Source organism: Tachyglossus aculeatus (assembly GCF_015852505.1).
Source record: "Tachyglossus aculeatus isolate mTacAcu1 chromosome 12 unlocalized genomic scaffold, mTacAcu1.pri SUPER_6_unloc_3, whole genome shotgun sequence".
NCBI lineage: Eukaryota > Metazoa > Chordata > Mammalia > Monotremata > Tachyglossidae > Tachyglossus > Tachyglossus aculeatus.
The window spans coordinates 4,894,573-4,914,525 of record NW_024044830.1 but is presented as its reverse complement, the minus strand read 5'-3'; the positions used below and the strand labels follow the sequence as shown (position 1 = coordinate 4,914,525).

Sequence of the window (19,953 nt, the reverse complement as noted above, 5' to 3'; positions counted from 1 at the left end):
CGAGCACCCATCCACCGCTCTGAGAACCCGACCATCGCTCCGAGAACCCGACCACCGCTCTGAGAACCCGTCCACCACTCCGAGAACCCGTTCACCACTCCGAGAACCCGTCCACCACTCCAAGAACCCGTCCATCGCTCCGAGCACCCATCCATCGCTCCGACAACCCGTCCACCGCTCCGAGCACCCGTCCATTGCTCCGAGAACCCGTCCACTGCTCTGAGCACCTGTCCATCGCTCTGAGAACCCGTCCATCGCTCGGGCCTTCGGAGAAGGGGATACCTGGCTGCAGGTATTCCCAGAGGTCCTGGGAGGGAATAATGCTACTCCCAGGGGCCACACTGTGGAAAGGAGATGGGAGAGAAGGGTGGAAGGGCTGGAAGGTGCAGCAGAAGAGAAAAACAAAGATTGAGAAGCGACGGCAACATATTTACTACTCTATTTTATTTTGTTAATATGTTTTGTTTTGTCATCTGTCTCCCCTTTCTTGCCTGTGAGCCCGCTGTTGGGTAGGGACCATCCCTCTAGGTTGCCAACTTGCACTTCCCAAGCGCTTAGTACAGTGCTCTGCACACAGGAAGCGCTCAATAAATACGATTGAATGAATGAACGAATGAATAAATAAATAAATACAATTGAATGAATGAATGAATGAAATGGCATTTCTTCCAGGCAGGAAGACTGTGTCGGTTTCCTGGTGGAGAATTTTTTTCGGTTGTTATGGCATTTTGTTAATAATAATGATAATGATGGCATTTGTTAAGAGCTTACTAGGTGCCAAGCACTGTTCTAAGTGCTGGGGAGGTTACAAGGTGATCAGGTTGGCCCACGGGGGGCTCACAGTCTTCATTCCCATTTTAATAATAAGGATAATAATAATGATGATGGCATTTATTAAGCGCTTACTAGGTGCAAAGCACTGTTCTAACCGCTGGGGAGGTTACAAGGTGATCAGGTGGTTCCACGGGGGGCTCACAGTCTTCATCCCCATTTGACAGATGAAGTCACTGAGGCTCAGAGAAGCGAAGTGACTTACCCAAAGTCACACAGCAGACATGTGGCGGAGCCAGGATTCGAACCCCTGACTTCTGACTCCAAAGCCCGGGCTCTTTCCACTGAGCCACGCTGCTTTAATAATAATAATGATGACATCTGTTAAGCGCTTACTATGTGCCAAGCACTGTTCTAAGCACTGGGGAGATCACAAGGTGATCAGGTGGTTCCACAGGGGGCTCACAGTCTTCATCCCCATTTTACAGATAGAGTCACTGAGGCTCAGAGAAGTGAAGTTACTTGCCCAAAGTCACGCAGCAGACGTGGCGGAGCCAGAATTCGAACCCCTGACCTCTGACTCCAAAGCCCGGGCTCTTTCCACTGAGCCACGCTGCTTTAATAATAATAATGATGGCATTTGTTAAGCACTTACTATGTGCCAAGCACTGTTCTAAGCACTGGGGACGTTACAAGGTGATCCGGTTGTCCCCCGGGGGGCTCACAATCTTCATCCCCATTTTACAGATGAGGTAATAGTAATAATAATAATAATAATAATAAATAACATTTGTTAAGCGCTTACAAGCCCTGTTCTAAGCGCTGGGCAGGTTACAAGGCGATCAGGTTGTCCCCCAGGGGGCTCACAGTCTTCATCCCTATTTGACAGATGAGGTGATAATAATAATAATAATAATAATGATGGCACTTGTTAAGCACTTACTATGTGCCAAGCACTCTTCTAAGCGCTGGGGAGGTTACAAGGTGATCCGGTTGTCCCCCGGGGGGCTCACAGTCTTCATCCCCATTTTACAGATGAGTAATAATAATAATAATAATAATGACATTTGATAAGCGCTTTCTATGTGCCAAGCACTGTTCTAAGCGCTGGGGAGGTTCCAGGGTGATCAGGATATCCCCCGGGGGGCTCACAGTCTTCATCCCCAGATTTACAGATGAGGTGGTACTACTACTACTACTACTACTATTACTACTACTACTACTACTACTACTACTACTACTACTATTACTACTACTACTACTACTACTACTACTACTACTACTACTGATGGCATTTGTTAAGTGCTTACTACATGCCAAGCACTGTTCTAAGCGCTGGGGAGGTTACAGGGTGATCAGGTGTTCCCACTTACTATGTGTTAAGTGCTAATCATGTTGTCCTACATGGGTAAGCACTTACTACATGTTAAGCACTGAACTAAGAGCAAGGATGGATAAAAGCTTACCAGTTTGGATGCAATCCTTGTCCCACGGTCTAAACCGGAGGGAGGAGAACTGAACCCCCAATTTACAGATGAGATAACTGAGGCATGGAGAATCCTCGTCCCACGGTCTAAACCGGAGGGAGGAGAACTGAATCCCCAATTTACAGATGAGATAACCGAGGCACGGAGAATCCTCGTCCCACGGTCTAAACCGGAGGGGGGAGAACTGAATCCCCAATTTACAGATGAGATAATTGAGGCACGGAGAATCCTCACCCTACGGTGTAAACCGGAGGGGGGAGAACTGAATCCCCAATTTACCGATGAGATAACTGAGGCACAGAGAATCCTCATCCCACGGTCTAAACTGGGGGGAGGAGAACTGAATCCCCAATTTACAGATGAGATAACTGAGGCACGGAGAAAGAAGTAACCTGCCCAAGGTCTCCCCCTCCTAGACTGGGAGCCCGCTGTTGGGTAGGGACCGTCTCTGTATGTTGCAAACTTGGACTTCCCAAGCACTTAGTACAGTGCTCGGCACACAGGAAGCACTCAATAAATACGATTGAATCAATGAATGAACACAGCGGACTAGAGAAGCAGCAAGCGTGGCTCAGTGGAAAGAGCCCAAGCTTGGGAGTCGGAGGTCATGGGTTCAAATCCCGGCTCTGCCAATTGTCGGCTGGGTGACTTTGGGCAAGTCACTTCACTCCTCTGGGCCTCCGTCCCCTCATCTGGAAAATGGGGATGAAGACTGGGAGCCCCCCGTGGGACAACCAGATCACCTTGTAACCTCCCGATCGCTTACAGCAGTGCTTTGCACATAGTAAGTGCTTAATAAATGCCATTATTATTATTATTATTATTCTCTGGGCCTCAGTTCCCTCATCTGTCAAATGGGATGAAGACTGTGAGCCCCACGTGGGACAACTGGATCACCCTGTAACCTCCCCAGCGCTTAGAGCAGTGCTTGGCACATAGTAAGCACTTAATAAATGCCATTATTGTTATTCTTATTCTCTGGGCCTCAGTTCCCTCATCTGGAAAATGGGGATGAAGACTGTGAGCGCCCCCATGGGCCGACCGGATCACCTTGTAACCTCCCGATCGCTGCTTTGCACATAGTAAGCACTTAATAAAGGCCATTATTATTATTATTAGAAGGGGAGACAGACAACAAAACATATATTAACAAAATAAAATAAACATAATATGCAAATATGTACGAGAGAGAACTTGTACTTTTCAAGGGCTTAGTACAGTGCTCTACACCCAGGAAGCGCTCAATAAATATGACTGAATGAGAAACAGGACCTCAAGAAGGGCAGAGGGAACCGCATCTCACCCGAGCACTGGTTTTCCGAGGCGCAGGGGCCGTTGCTTGATTTCCCGGCCTCCTCTCTGGGAGATGAGAACCTGTGGGAAAAGGAAAACCACTGTCTGTGAATCCAGTGCCACTTCCCGATTTCCCAGATAACATCACCAGAGATTGCCGTGAGGAGCAGGGAGACCTGAGGGAGAAAGAAGGAAAACCACTGTCCGTGAATCCAGTGCCACTTCCCGATTTCCCAGATAATATCACCAGAGATTGCCCTGCGGAGCTGGGAGAACTGAGGGAGAAAGAAGGAAAACCACTGTCCGTGAATCCAGTGCCACTTCCCGATTTCCCAGATAATATCACCAGAGATTGCCCTGCGGAGCTGGGAGAACTGAGGGAGAAAGAAGGAAAACCACTGTCTGTGAATCCAGTTCCACTTCCCGATTTCCCAGATAACCCAACCAGAGATTGCCCCGAGGAGCAGGGAGACCTGAGGGAGAAAGGAGGAAAACCATTGTCTGTGAATCCAGTGCCACTTCCCGATTTCCCAGATAACATCACCAGAGATTGCCGTGAGGAGCAGGGAGACCTGTGGGAGAAAGAAGGAAAACCACTGTCCGTGAATCCAGTGCCACTTCCCGATTTCCCAGATAATATCACCAGAGATTGCCCTGCGGAGCTGGGAGAACTGAGGGAGAAAGAAGGAAAACCACTGTCTGTGAATCCAGTTCCACTTCCTGATTTCCCAGATAACCCAATCAGAGATTGCCCCGAGGAGCAGGGAAACCTGAGGGAGAAAGGAGGAAAACCATTGTCTGTGAATCCAGTGCCACTTCCCGATTTCCCAGATAACATCACCAGAGATTGCCGTGAGGAGCAGGGAGACCTGAGGGAGAAAGAAGGAAAACCACTGTCCGTGAATCCAGTGCCACTTCCCGATTTCCCAGATAATATCACCAGAGATTGCCCTGCGGAGCTGGGAGAACTGAGGGAGAAAGAAGGAAAACCACTGTCTGTGAATCCAGTTCCACTTCCCGATATCCCAGATAACATCACCAGAGATTGCCCTGAGGAGCTGGGAGAACTGAGGGAGAAAGAAGGAAAACCACTGTCTGTGAATCCAGTGCCACTTCCCGATTTCCCAGATAATATCACCAGAGATTGCCCTGAGGAGCTGGGAGAACTGAGGGAGAAAGAAGGAAAACCACTGTCCATGAATCCAGTTCCACTTCCCGATTTCCCAGATAACCCAACCAGAGATTGCCCCGAGGAGCAGGGAGACCTGAGGGAGAAAGGAGGAAAACCATTGTCTGTGAATCCAGTGCCACTTCCCAATTTCCCAGATAACATCACCAGAGATTGCTGTGAGGAGCAGGGAGACCTGAGGGAGAAAGGAGGAAAACCACTGTCCGTGACTCCAGTGCCACTTCCCGATTTCCCAGATAACCCAACCAGAGATTGCCCTGACGAGCTGGGAGACCTGAGGGAGAAAGAAGGAAAACCACTGTCTGTGAATCCAGTTCCACTTCCGATTTCCCAGATAACCCAACCAGAGACTGCCTCGAGGAGCAGGGAGACCTGGGGGAGAAAGAAGGAAAACCACAGTCCATTAATCCAGTGCCACTTCCCAATTTCCCAAATAACCCAACCAGAGATTTCCCCGAGGAGCAGGGAGACCTGGGGGAGAAAGAAGGAAAACCACTGTCTGTGAATCCAGTGCCACTTCCCAATTTCCCAGATAACCCAACAAGAGATTCCCCACCCATTTAAAAAGGTATAGATCCAGAAAAGAAGAGGGAGAGGGAAAAATGAGGGCTTTGGACGGCTTCTTGGAGGAGACAGGATTTTAATAAAACTCTGAAGTGGGGAGTGTAGTGGCCTCCTACATGTGAAGAGGGACGTTGTCCCGGGCCGGGGGGAATGGGAGGAAGGAGAAGGGAAGGATATTGACATGTTTTTCAAAAGCCACAGCATGGCTCAGTGGAAAGACCCTGGGCTTTGGAGTCCGAGGTCATGGGTTCAAATCCAGGCTCCACCAATTGTCAGCTGGGTGACTTTGGGCAAGGCACTCAACTTCTCTGGGCCTCAGTTCCCTCATCTGTACAATGGTGGTGAAGACTGTGAGCCCCCCGTGGGACAACCTGATCACCTTGTAACTTCCCCAGCTTTGCACATAGTAAGCGCTTAATAAATGCCATTATTATTATTATTATTGTTAATAATAATTCTATGTGGATGAAGGAAAAGCAGGTGAAGATAACCTAGGGAAGGACTGACATACGGATCTAGGAATAATCAGCTGTCTAGACTGTGAGCCCGTCGTTGGTTCGGGACCGTCTCTGTATGTTGCCAATTTGGACTTCCCAAGCGCTTAGTACAGTGCTCTGCACACAGGAAGCACTCAATAAATGCGATTGAACGAATGAATCTGTACAGATTTATTGCTCTATTTATTTGACTTGCACATATTTACTATTCCATTTATTTTGACTAATGATGTGCTTATAGCTATAATTCAATTTATTCTGATGGTATTGACACCTGTCTACTTGTTTGGTTTTGGTGTCCATCTCCCCCTTCTAGACCGCGAGCCCGTCGTCGGGTCGGGACCACCTCTGTTTCCAATTTGGACTTCCCAAGCGCTTAGTACAGTGCTCTGCATTCAGGAAGTGCTCAATAAATACGACTGAATGAATGAATGAATCTGTAAAGATTTATTGCTCTATTTATTTTACTTGTACACATTTACTATTCCATTTATTTTGACTAATGATGTGTTTATAGCTATAATTTGACTTATTCGATGGTATTGACACCTGTCTACTTGTTTGGTTTTGGTGTCCATCTCCGCCTTCTAGACCGCGAGCCCATTGTCGGGGAGGGACCATCTCCATATTTTACTTGCACTTTTAGTAAGCGCTCAATAAATATAATTGAATGAATGAATGAATATACGTTGCCAACGTGTGCGTTCCAAGCACTTAGTACAGTGCTCTGCACACGGGAAGCACTCAATAAATATGATTGAATGAGTGAATGAATATATGCTGTCAACTTGTACGTCCCAAGTGCTTCGTCCAGTGCTCTGCACACGGGAAGCGCTCAATAAATATGATTGAATGAATGAATGAATATATGTTGCCGACTTGTACGTCCCAAGCGCTTCGTCCAGTGCTCTGCACATGTGAAGCGCTCAATAAGTATGATTGAACGGATGAATGAATATATGCTACCAACTTGTATGTCCCAAGCGCTTCCTCCAGTGTTCTGCATACAGGAAGCGCTCAATAAATACGATGGAAGGAATGAATGAAGAGGGCGGACTGGGTTGTAGTAAGAAAGTCGGGAGGAGAGCTAGGAGGGGGAGAAATACCTCCACCACTAACCTCCTCACCGGGCCTCATCCTCGCCTGTCCCGCTGTCGATCCCCGGCCCACGTCCTCCCCCGGCCCGGAATTCCCTCCCTCCACACTTCCTGCCAAACTAGCTATCTTCCTCCCTTCAAAGCCCTACTGAGCGCTGACTCCCCCCGGGAGGTCTTCCTGAATGGAGCCCCCCTTTTCCCTCTGCTCCTCCTCCCCTCTCTGTCACCTCGACTCCCTCCCTCTGCTCTGCTCAAGCGCTTAGTACAGTGCTCTGCACACGGTAAGCTCTCAATAAATACGATTGATTGCCTCCGGCCTCCCAGCACTTGTGTGCATATGCATGTATTTATTATTTGATTTATTTGATTAATGATGTGCATCTATCTATAATTAATAATACTAATACTACTAATCATAATAATAGTGGCATATGGTAAAATCCTCATGTGACAGATGAGGGAACTGAGGCCTAGAGAATAATAATAATAATGATGGCATTTATTAAGTGCTTACTATGTGCAAAGCCCTGTTTTAAGCGCTGTGGAGGTTACAAGGTGATCAGGTTGGCCCACAGGGGGCTCACAGTCTTAATCCTCATTTGATAGATGAGGGAACTAAGGCCCAGAGAATAAGAATAATAATGATGGCATTTATTAAGTGCTTATTATGTGCAAAGCACTGTTCTAAGCGCTGGGGAGGTTACAAGGTGATCAGGTGGTCCCACGGGGGCCCACAGTCTTAATCCTCATTTGACAGATGAGGGAACTGAGGCCCAGAGAATAATAATAATAATAATAATGGCATTTCTTAAGCGCTTACTATGTGCAAAGCACTGTTCTAAGTGCTGGGGAGGTTACAAGGTGATCAGGTGGTCCCACGGAGGCTCACAGTCTTAATCCTCATTTGACAGATGAGGGAACTGAGGCCCAGAGAATAATAATAATAATAATGATGGCATTTATTAAGCGCTGTTTATTAAGCAAAGCACTGTTCTAAGCGCTGGGGAGGTTACAAGGTGATCAGGTTGTCCCACAGGGGGCTCACAGTCTTCATCCCCATTTGCGAGATGAGGGAACTGAGGCACAGAGAAGTGAAGTGACTTGCCCACAGTCACAAAGCCGACAATTGGCGGAGCGGGGACGTTAGCTGAAGTCACGAGAGCGAATGAGTTCTCCAAAGGACGACTCAGAACTGAGCCGTGAGGGGTGTCAGAGGGTCGAAGGGAGAGGAGGAGCCAGAAAAAGAAACTGAGAAGGGGCAGGAGAAACAGGAGTGTCAGTGACAGGGGAGCTGGAGGAAGCTTCAAGGAAAAGAAGGTGGTATACCTTGTCAAAAGCAGTCGCGAGGTCTAGGAAGATTAGGACGGAGTACAGACCATCAGATTTGGCAAGAAGAGAGTCATCAGTTACCTTTGAAAGGGCCATTTCTGTGGACAACAGATTGGAGGGGATCGAGGACAGAACTGGCGGAGACAGAGGAAAAAGAAACTGAGAAAGAGCAGAGAGACAGGAGTGTCAATGAAGCCAGGGTTGGAAGAAGCGTCAAGGAAAAGGAGGTGGTATACACTGCTAAAAGCAGTTGAGAGGTCTAGGAAGATTAGGATGGAGTGCAGACCATCAGATTTAGCAAGAAGAGAGTCAAAAGCAGTTAAGAGATCTAGGAAGATTAGGATAGAGTACAGACCATCAGATGTGGCAAGAAGAGAGTCGTCGGTTACCTTCGAGAGGGCCCATTCTGTGGCATAAAAGTGGTGGAAAACAGATCAGAGGGGATAGAGGAGAGAACTGGAGGAGAGGAGACAGTGGAAAAAAGAAACTGAGAAGGAGCAGAGAGACAGGAGTGTCAGTAAAGCCAGGGCTGGAGGACATTTCAAGGAAAAGGAGGTGGTATACATTGTTAAAAGTAGTGGAGAGGTCTAGGAAGATTAGGATGGAGTACAAACCATGAGATGTGGCAAGAAGAAAGTCATCGGTTATCTTCGAGGGGGCTGTTTCTGTGGAAAACAGATTGGAGGGGATCGAGGAGAGAACTGGAGGCGACAGAGGAAAAAGAAACTTAGAAGGAGCAGAGAGACAGGAGTGTCAGTGAAGCCAGGGCTGGAGGACGTTTCAAGGAAAAGGAGGTGGTATACGTTGTTAAAAGCAGCTGAGAGGTCTAGGAAGATTAGGATAGAGTACAGACCATCAGATTTGGCGAGAAGTGAGTCAAAAGCAGTTTGGAGATCTAGGAAGATTATGATAAGAGTACAGACCATCAGATTTGGCAAGAAGAGAGTCATCGGTTACCTTCGAGAGGGCCGATTCTGTGGCGTAAAAGCGGCAGAAAGCAGATTGGAGGGGATCGAGAAGAGAACTGGAGATGGTGGGTGTCACCAACTCACGCTTGGAGTTTGGGAGAAACACGGTAGGAGGGAGATGGAACGATAACTGGAGGGATCCTTGGGGGGTCTAGGATAAGATAGTAACGATCCTAGTGATTGAATATTGATAAATTGAATGTTTACATTCTTGCACTGGTAATCACATTTTTCTCTCCAGTATTTGAAATCTCCAGTGGTTGTATTTCAAAACTACGCCTTGGGGTTGGAGGAACCCCAGGGCAGAATAATAGGTCTCCCTCATTGCTAAGGTGTGGCATTTTCAGGAAACAACAAGGAAAGGAAATCCTATCTAAATGGGACTACACTCGGGCAGTACTGCCTTGAGTCCTGGCAGGAAAACTTCAGAGAGTGCAATTTTGGTCATTTAAGCCTCCTTCTGGAGTGAATCCTAACCCTCGTCGACCTCTCCGCTGATCATCCTCTTCTCCTCAACAGTCTGCTAGACTGTGAGCCCACTGTCGGGTAGGAACCGTCTCTCTATGTTGCCGACTTGGACTTCCCAAGCGCTTATTACAGAGCTCTGCACACAGTAAGCACTCAAGAAATACGACTGAATGAAAAATAGGGAGACACAAGCAAGCGCTTAGTACAGTGCTCTGCACACAGTAAGCGCTCAATAAATCCGATTGAATGAAAGATAGGGAGACACAAGCAAGTGCTTAGTACAGTGCTCTGCACACAGTAAGCACTCAATAAATACGATTGAATGAATGAATGAATGAATGAAAACAAGGATCCCCCTCCTCCCCCTCCCCTGCCTTACCTCCTTCTTTCATTCATTCACTCAATCGTATTTATTGAGCACTTACTGTGTGCAGAGCACTGTACTTCTCCTCCCCACAGCTCCTGTATATATGTATATGTTTGTACATATTTATTACTCTATTCATTTATTTATTTTACTTGTACATATTTATTCTATTTATTTTATTTTGTTAATATGTTTTGTTTTGTTCTCTGTCTCCCCCTTCTAGCCTTTGAGCCCGCTGTCGGGTAGGGACCGTCTTTATATGTTGTCAACTTGTTCTTCCCAAGCACTTAGTACAGTGCTCTGCACACTGTAAGAACTCAATAAATACGATTGAATGAATGAATGAATTCATTACTCTATTTATTTTACTTGTACATATTTATTCTATTCATTTTATTTTGTTAATATGTTTTGCTGTCTGTCTCCCCCTACTAGCCTGTGAGCCTGCTGTTGGGTAGGGACCGTCTTTATATGCTGCCAACTTGTTCTTCCCAAGCTCTTAGTACAGTGCTCTGCACACAGTAAGCGCTCAATGAATACGCTCAATAAATGAATTCATTACTCTATTTATTTTACTTGTACGTATTTATTCTATTGATTTTATTTTGTTAATATGTTTTGCTTTGTTGTCTGTCTCCCCCTTCTAGACTGTGAGCCCGTTGTCAGGTAGGGACTGTCTCTATATGTTGACAACTTGGACTTCCCAAGCGCTTAGTACAGTGCTCTGCACACAGTAAGCGCTCAATGAATACGATTGAATGAATGAATGAATTCATTACTCTATTTATTTTACTTGTACATATTTAGTCTATTGATTTTATTTTGTTAATGTTTTGTTTTGTTGTCTGTCTCCCCCTTCTAGCCTGTGAGCCTGCTGTTGGGTAGAGACCGTCTCTATATGTTGCCGACTTGTACTTCCCAAGTGCTTAGTCCAGTTCTCTGCACACGGTAAGTGCTCAATAAATACGATTGAATGAATGAATTTATTACTCTATTTTACTTGTACATATTTATTCTATTTCTTTTATTTTGTTAATATGTTTTGTTTTGTTGTCTTTCTTCCCCTTCTAGCCTGTGAGCCCACTGATTGGGTAGGGACCATCTCTCTATGTTGCCAACTTGGACTTTCCAAGTGCTTAGTACAGTGCTCTGCACACAGTAAGCGCTCAACAAAGATGATTGAATGAACAAATAAACAAGCAGGTTGGAAAGCAGTGGGGAAGAAGCTGTTGGAAAGGGAATGATTGAGGGAACCGAGAAGGAACGTCACGGAGCAGGAAACTGGGGGAGCCAGGATCGGAATCCAGGGACAGCGATGGGGTGATAATAATAATAATAATAATAATAATGGCATTTATTAAGTGCTTAATATGTGCAAAGCACTGGCTGGACAGCGGGCTCTGAGGGGAGAGGCGGAGGTCACGTTCCAGCCACGGCGGTGGAGGGGAGGGAGTTGAGCTCTTTACCTATCCATGAGAAGCCGACGCAGGGTGACGGGAATGACTCCTCCGCGGCTCCCGGGAACACCGTGTCCTCGGCCAGCAGTTCGTGCACCCGGGCCTCCACCTGGGAAGATTCAAAACATTCGCAAAAATGGGGCCGGGATGGGGAGAGAAGTTCTTGTGGGGGGTCAAATTTAAGGCTTCTGAGTTGCCACGGAGCCCGATCTGCGAACATCAGATATTCATCCATTCAATCGTATTTATTGAATTATAAATTTATTAATTCATTCAATAAATTCATTCATTCATTCAATAATATATTTATTGTCAACGGCAGTTGGGAGGTCTAGGAAGATCAGGATGAATGAATGAATCAAAATTCATTCATTCATTCAACCAATAATATATTTCTTGTCAATGGCAGTTGAGAGGTCTAGGAAGATTAGGATGAATGAATGAATGAAAGTTCATTCATTCATTCAATTCAGTCAATAAATAATATATTTATTGTCAGAAGCAGTTGAGAGGTCTAGGAAGATTAGGATGAACGAATGAATGAAAATTCATTCATTCATTCATTCAATTCATTCAATAAATAATATATTTATTGTCAAAAGCAGTTGAGAGGTCTATGTATATATGTTTGCACATATTTATTACTCTATTTATTTATTTATTTTACTTGTACATATCTATTCTATTTATTTTATTTTGTTAGGATGTTTGGTTTTGTTCTCTATCTCCCCCTTCTAGACTGTGAGCCCATTGTTGGGTAGGGACTGTCTCTATATGTTGCCAACTGGTACTTCTCAAGTGCTTAGTACAGTGCTCTGCACACAGTAAGCGCTCAATAAATACGATTCACTGATTGATTGATTGATAGGAAGATTAGGATGAATGAATGAATGAAAATTCATTCATTCATTCAATTCATTCAATAAATAATATCTTTACTGTCAAAGGCAGTTGAGAGGTCTAGGAAGATTAGGATGGATGAATGAATGAAAGTTCATTCATTCATTCAATTCATGCAATAAATAATATATTTATTGTCAAAGGTAGTTGAGAGGTCTAGGAAGATTAGGATGAATGAATGAACGAACTGATTGAATTCAATGAAAGAATTAATTCATTCAATGATGAATGAATGAATTCATTCAATGATGAATGAATGAATTGAATGAATAAATACGATTGAATGAATGAATGCACGAATTGAGCACTTCCGATGTGCAGAGCACTGTACTAACACTTGGGAAGTCCAAATCAGCAACATCTAGAGACGGTCCCTACCTAACGGTGGGTTCACAGTCGAGAAGGAGGAGATGGGCAACAAAACAAAACGTATTAACCAAATAAAATAAATAGAATAAATATGTGCAAATAAAATGAATGGAGTCATAAATACATACCAACATCAGCGCTTAGAACAGTGCTTTGCATATAGTAAGCGCTTAACAAATACCATCATTATTATTATTATATATACATATATACTCAAATACCATCATCATTATCATCATTATTTGAGTATACATATATACTCAAATACCATCATTATTACTATTAATATTATTATATATACATATATATACTCAACCACCGTTAAAATCCGCTTTCCTGATTTGGAGTCGGCCCCACAGAGGTGGAGAGGGTTGAGTTTTCCACCCCGCACACCCGAGGGGAGCCAGCAAACCGGGTTTTCACTGCAGGTAGGGACCGTCTCTCTATGTTGCCAACTTGGACTTCCCAAGCGCTTAGTACAGTGCTCTGTGCACAGTAAGCGCTCAATAAATATGACTGATTTGAGTACATTGTTTTCATCTTTATTGTACAGATTATTGCTTCTGGACGGATCTATTACTCTATTTGTACATATTTACTATTCTATTGATTTTATTTTGTTAATATGCTTTGCTTTGTGGTCCGTCTCCCCCTTCTAAAAATAATAATGGCATTTATTAGGCACTTACTATGTGCCAAGCACTGTTCTAAGCGCTGGGGAGCTTACAAGGTGATCCGGTTGTCCCACGGGGGGCTCACAGTCTTAATCCCCATTTTCCAGATGAGGGAACTGAGACCCAGAGAAGTGAAGTGACTCACCAAAAGCCACACAGCTGAGAAGTGGCATAGCCGGGATTTGAACCCATAATAATAATAACAATGGCATTTATTAAGCACTTACTATGTGCCAAGCACTGTTCTAAGCGCTGGGGAGGTTACAAGGTGATCCGGTTGTCCCACGGGGGGCTCACATTAATCCCCATTTTGCAGATGAGGGAACTGAAGGCCCAGAGAAGTTAAGTGACTTGCCCAAACTCACACAGCTGAGAAGTGGCGGAGCTGGGATTTGAACCCACAATAATAATAATAATGGCATTTATTAAGCGCTTACTATGTGCCAAGTGCTGTTCTAAGCGCTGGGGAGGTTACAAGGTGATCAGGTCGTCCCACGGGGGGTTCACAGTCTTCATCCCCATTTTCCAGATGAGGTCACTGAGGCCCAGAGAAGTGAAGTGACTTGCCCAAAGTCACACAGCTGAGAAGTGGCAGAGCCGGGATTTGAACCCATAATAATAATAATAACAACAATAATAATAATAATAATAATAATAATAATACTGGCATTTATTAAGCGCTTACCAAGCGCTGTTCTAAGCGCCGGGGAGGTTACAAGGTGATCAGGTTGTCCCAAGGGGGGCTCACATTAATCCCCATTTTGCAGATGAGGGAACTGAGGCCCAGAGAAGCGAAGTGATTCGCCCAAAGCCACACAGCTGAGAAGTGGCAGAGCCGGGGTTGGAACCCATGAACTCAGACTCCAAAGCCCGGGCTCTTTCCACTGAGCCACGCTGCTTCTAGACTGTGAGCCTGCTGTTGGGTAGGGACTGTCTCTATATGCGGCCAATTTGTACTTCCCAAGCGCTCAGTACAGCGCCCTGCACACAGTAAGTGCTCAATATATACGACTGAATGAATGAATGAATGAATGAACTGCTTAGTTTAGCACTGCGCAGAGCTGGTGCTCAATAAATGGGACGAACTGATCTCCTCGTAACCTCCCCAGCGCTTAGAACAGTGCTTGGCACATAGTAAGCGCTTAATAAATGCCATCATCATTATTATTATTATATTTGTATCAAATAACTATCACCTGTCCACAAGTTTTGTTTTGTCATCTGTCTCCCCTTTCTAGACTGTGAGCCCGCTGTTGGGTAAGGACCATCTCTCTATGTGGCCAACTTGGACTTCCCAAGTGCTTAGTACAGTGCTCCACACACAGGAAGCGCTCAATAAATACGACTGAAACAATGAATGAACAAATAATATGACCTTGTCCAACTGCCCCCCTGATTGGCACAATTTTTATGCGAGGCAATTACCTGGATCACATGAGACCGAAGTCTATATGTTGCCAACCTGGACTTCCGGAGCGCTCAGTACAGTGCTCTGCATGCAGTAAGTGCTCAATAAATACAATTGAATGAATGAATGAATAAATATAACTGACTGAATGAATGAACTCTGGAGTTTGCAAATATTTACAGGTGTTTTGTCTGAACACGTGTTTGGAGTCAGAGGTCATGGGTTCATATCCTGGCTCTGCCAATTGCCAGCTCGGTGACTTGGGGCAAGTCACTTCAGTTCTCTGGGCCACAGTTTCCTCATCTGGAAAATGGGGATGAAGACTGTGAGCCCCCCGTTAGGACGACCTGATCACCTTGTAACCTCCCCAGCGCTTAGAACAGTGCTTGGCACATAGTAAGTGCTTAATAAATGCCATTATTATTAAATCCTGGCTCCGCCAATTGTCAGCCAGGTGACTTTGGGCAAGTCACTTCACTTCTCTGGGCCTCACTTCCCTCATCTGTAAAATGGGGATGAAGACTGGGAGCCCCCCGTGGGACAACCTGATCACCTTGTAACCTCCCTGGCGCTTAGAACAGTGCTTTGCACATAGTAAGCGCTTAATAAATGGCATTATTATTAAATCCCAGCTCCGCCAATTATCAGCCGTGTGACTTGGGGCAAGTCACTTCATTTCTCTGTGCCTCAGTGACCTCATCTGTCATATGTGGATGAAGACTGTGAGCCCCCCGTGGGACGACCTGATCACCTTGTAACATCCCCTGCGCTTAGAGCAGTGCTTGGCACATAGTAAGCACTTAATCAATGCCATTATTATTAAATCCCGGCTCCGCCAATTGTCAGCCAGGTGACTTTGGGCAAGTCACTTCACTTCTCTGGGCCTCAGTTCCCTCATCTGTAAAATGGGGATGATGACTGTGAGCACCCCGTGGGATGACCTGATCACCTTGTAACCTCCTCAGTGCTTAGAACAGTGCCTGGCACATAGAAAGCGCTTAACAAATGCCATCATTATTATTCAGTGCTTAGAACAGTGCTTGGCACGTAATAAGCGCTTAATAAATGCCATTATTATTATTTGGGCAAATCACTTCACTTCTCTGTGCCTCAGTTCCCTCATTGGGAAAATGGGGATAAGACTGTGAGCCCCCTGTGGGACAACCTGATCACCTTGTAACCCCCCCGGTGCTTAGAACAGTGCTTGGCACATAGTAAGCGCTTAATAAATGCCGTTACTATTATTTGGGCAAGTCACTTCACTTCTCTGTGCCTCAGGTCCCTCATTGGGAAAATGGGGTTAAGACTGTGAGCCCTCCGTGGGATGACCTGATCACCTTGTTATCTCCCCAGCGCCTAGAACAGTGCTTGGCAAATAGTAAACGCTTAATAAATGCCATTATTATTAAATCCCAGCTCCGCCAATTGTCAGCTGTGTGACTTGGGGCAAGTCACTTCACTTCTCTGTGCCTCAGTGACCTCATCTGTCATATGGGGATGAAGACTGTGAGCCCCCCGTGGGACGACCTGATCACCTTGTATCCTCCCCGGTGCTTGGCACCTAGTAAGCGCTTAATAAATGCCATTATTATTAAATCCCGGCTCCGCCAACTGTTAACTGTGTGACTTGGGGCAAGTCACTTCACTTCTCTGGGCCTCAGTTCCCTCATCTGGAAAATGGGGATGAAGACGGTGAGCCCCTCTTGGGACGACCTGATCACCTTGTATCCTCCCCGGTGCTTGGCACATAGTAAACGCTTAATGCATGCCATCATTATTATTAAGTGCTTACTACGTGCCAGGCACCGTACTAAGCGCCCGGGGAGGCACAAGTTAGAAAGGTCGGCCATGGTCCATGGCCCAAATCGGGCTCACCGTTCTGACCCCCCTTTCCTGATGAGGAAACCGAGGCACAGAGAAGGGAGGTGTCTTTCCCAAGGCCACATGGCAGCTAAGAGCCAAGATCAGAACCAGCCATATTTACCGAGCGCTTACTGTGCGCAGAGCACTGTACTAACCACTTTAACCAGATTCCTTCCGACATCCCGTGCTCTAACCATTAGGCCGAGCTGCTTCTCCTGACTTACTTGGACCAAGCGCTTGGTACAGTGCTCCGCACACAGTAAGCGCTCAATAAATATGATTGAATGAATCCCTGCTCCGCAAACTGTCAGCTGGGTGACTCTGGGCAAGTCACTTCACGTTTCTGGGCCTCAGTTCCCTCATCTGGAAAATGGGGATTAAGATTGTGAGCCCCCCGTGGGGCCACCTGATCACCTCCTAACCTCCCCAGTGCTTCGAACAGTGCTTAGCACATAGTAAGCGCTTAACAAATACCATTATTATTATTATCATTATTATTATTATTATTATTATTATTATTATTATTATTTCTGCGTTTTGGTTTCCCCCCGAGCTGCATCACGTTGCCGGTGCTGTGTCGCCCGCGGACAATGCAGTCTGATCGGCATATTTTTATGGCGTCTTATGGTTTTGGAAAACGCAGAGGTGCCGACTTGGACTTCCCAAGCGCACACAGTAAGCGCTCAGTAAATACCATCATTATTATTGTTATTATTATTTCTGCGTTTTGGTTTCCCCCCAAGCTGCACCATGTTGCCAGCGCTGTGTCGCCTGCGGACAACGGAGTCCGATCGACACATTTTTACGGCGTCTTATGGTTTCAGAAAACGCAGAGGTGCCAACTTGGACTTGGACTTCCCAAGCGCACACAGTAAGTGCTCAATAAATACTATTATTATTATTATTATTATTATTATTATTATTTCTGCATTTTGATTTTCCCCCGAGCTGCATCACGTTGCCGGCGCTGTGTCGCCCGCAGACAATGGAGCCCGATCGGCACATTTTTATAGCGTCTTATAGTTTCAGAAAACGTGGAGGTGCCAACTTGGACTCCCCAAGTGCATGCAGTAAGCGCTCTATAAATACGATTGAACGAATTAAGGAATGAATGAGAATAAATATGACTGAAATAAATACCATTATTATTATTATTATTATTATTATTATTATTTCTGCGTTTTGGTTTCCCCCAAGCTGCATCACGTTGCCGGCGCTGTGTCGCCCGCCGACAACGGGGTCCGATCGGCACATTTTCATAGCATCTTATGGTTTCGGGAAACACGGAGGTGCCAACTTGGACTTCCCAAGCACACACAGTAAGCACTCGATAAATACGATTGAATGAATTAAGGAATGAATGAGAATAAATACGACTGAAATAAATACCACCATTATTATTATTATTATTATTTCTGCATTTTGGTTCCCCCCGCACTGCATCACGTTGCTGACACTGTGTTGTCCGCGGACAACGGAGTCCAATCAGCCCACTTTTATGGCGTCTTAAGGTTTCAGAAAACGTGGAGGTGCCAACTTGGACTTCCCAAGTGCACACAGTAAGCGCTCAATAAATACCATCATTATTATTATTATTTCTGCGTTTTGGTTTCACCCCGCACTGCATCATGTTGCTGGTGCTGTTTTGCCCGCGGACAATGGAGTCCGATCGGCCCATTTTTATGGCGTCTTATGGTTTCAGAAGATGCAGAGGTGCCAACTTGGACTTCCCAAGCGCACACAGTAAGTGCTCAATAAATATTATCATTATTATTATTATTATTATTTCTGCATTTTGGTTCCCCCGCACTGCATCACGTTGCCGGCGCTGCATCACCCGTGGACGACGGAGTCCGATTGGCCAATTTTTATGGCATCTTACGGTTTCGGAAAACGCGGAGGTGCTAACTTAGACTCCCCAAGCGCACGCAGTAAGCGCTCGATAAATACGACCGAATGCACGAAAGAGAAATGCACCTTTAAACACGATCGAACGACTTAAGGAACGAACGGGAAACATACCTTCTCCGTCTTCCGAACGAATTAAGGAATGAATGAGAATAAATACGAACGAACGAACCTTCTCCGTCTTCCGATCTGCCGCGTCCCCCGTCCATGACGGGAAGTAATCCCACTCTAGGCGTCGCCTCTTTAGGGATTTCTGAAACTCCAACACCTCGCGAGGAAAACCTTCTGGCAACCGCCGGTGTAGCACCGCGCGTCTCCGGAGGCGCAGGTTGTTCTGCCGCATGAAGCAGCTCATCCAGCCTCGACTTGCTTTAAACTCCGTTTCGGCGATATTTTGTTCCCTGGCGACTTCCCGGGACTCGGTTTTGAGCCTCTCGGGCAACAGGGCGTGCCTGCTGTCCCTCAGCTCGGTCACGTTATTCCAAGATCCTGCTGTCGATCTCGGGGTATTTCCCACCCTTTGGGCCCCGGAAGGCCCGGCACGTCGCCTTAGCATGGATCAGCTGCTCCTTCTATTTCCACTGGTATCGCAACTGCTTGGGATCCACCGAAAATTCCCGCACCGCCGCCCGGACGCCATTTGTTTCCGAAAAGGATACAACGCACAGCTTAAAGTGGGCCGTGTAATTGTTGTATTTACCCATGTCGGGGGCAGACGTTCGCTCCGTTATGGATCCTTCGGCTTTGAATTCTGCAACTCGCTTGGCGGGCTCAGATTTGTCCGCGTCGGGTCGGCCGAAATAAGTGGACTACTTGGGCCCCGGCCACCGTCTAGACACGTGATGGCTACTTCAGCCCATTTGGAGGTTCATTCCTCAGCCGGCCGAGATGCCGAGGGAGCGCTGAACACCAAAAAACCACAAATTTAATAATAACGGCATTTATTAAGCGCTTACCTTTAGAAGAAGAATAATAATGGCATTTATCAAGCGCTTACCTTTAGAATAATAATAATAATAATAATAATAATGATGGCATTTATTAAGCGTTTACCTTTAGAATAATAATAATAATAATGATGGCATTTATCAAGCACTTACCTTTAGAATAATAATAATACTAATAATAATGATGGCATTTATTAAGCGCTTACCTTTAGAATAATAATAATAGTAATGATGGTGATGGCATTTATTAAGCGCTTACTATGTGCCAAGCACTGCTCTAAGCACTGGGGGCGGTTACAAAGCGATCACATTGGCCAACAGGGAGGCTCACGGCCTTCATCCCCACTTTACAGACGGGGGAACTGAGGCACAGAGCAGTTAATTTCAGTGCTCCGAT

General features: G+C 45.7%; 1 protein-coding gene across 1 annotated transcript in view; it reads right to left on the bottom strand.

Moving 5' to 3' along the window:
• LOC119921613 overlaps positions 1-19,507 on the bottom strand; it is a 34,516-nt gene extending 15,009 nt beyond the window's left edge. The window contains exons 1-4 of the mRNA XM_038741722.1: positions 18,724-19,507; positions 11,497-11,596; positions 3,562-3,632; positions 228-341 (exon numbers count right to left, since the gene is read on the bottom strand). Coding sequence (XP_038597650.1) covers positions 228-341; positions 3,562-3,632; positions 11,497-11,596; positions 18,724-19,165 — 727 coding nt within the window. The 5' untranslated portion in view covers positions 19,166-19,507. The remainder of the gene's footprint in view (positions 1-227; positions 342-3,561; positions 3,633-11,496; positions 11,597-18,723) is intronic.
• Positions 19,508-19,953: the final 446 nt, after the last annotated feature.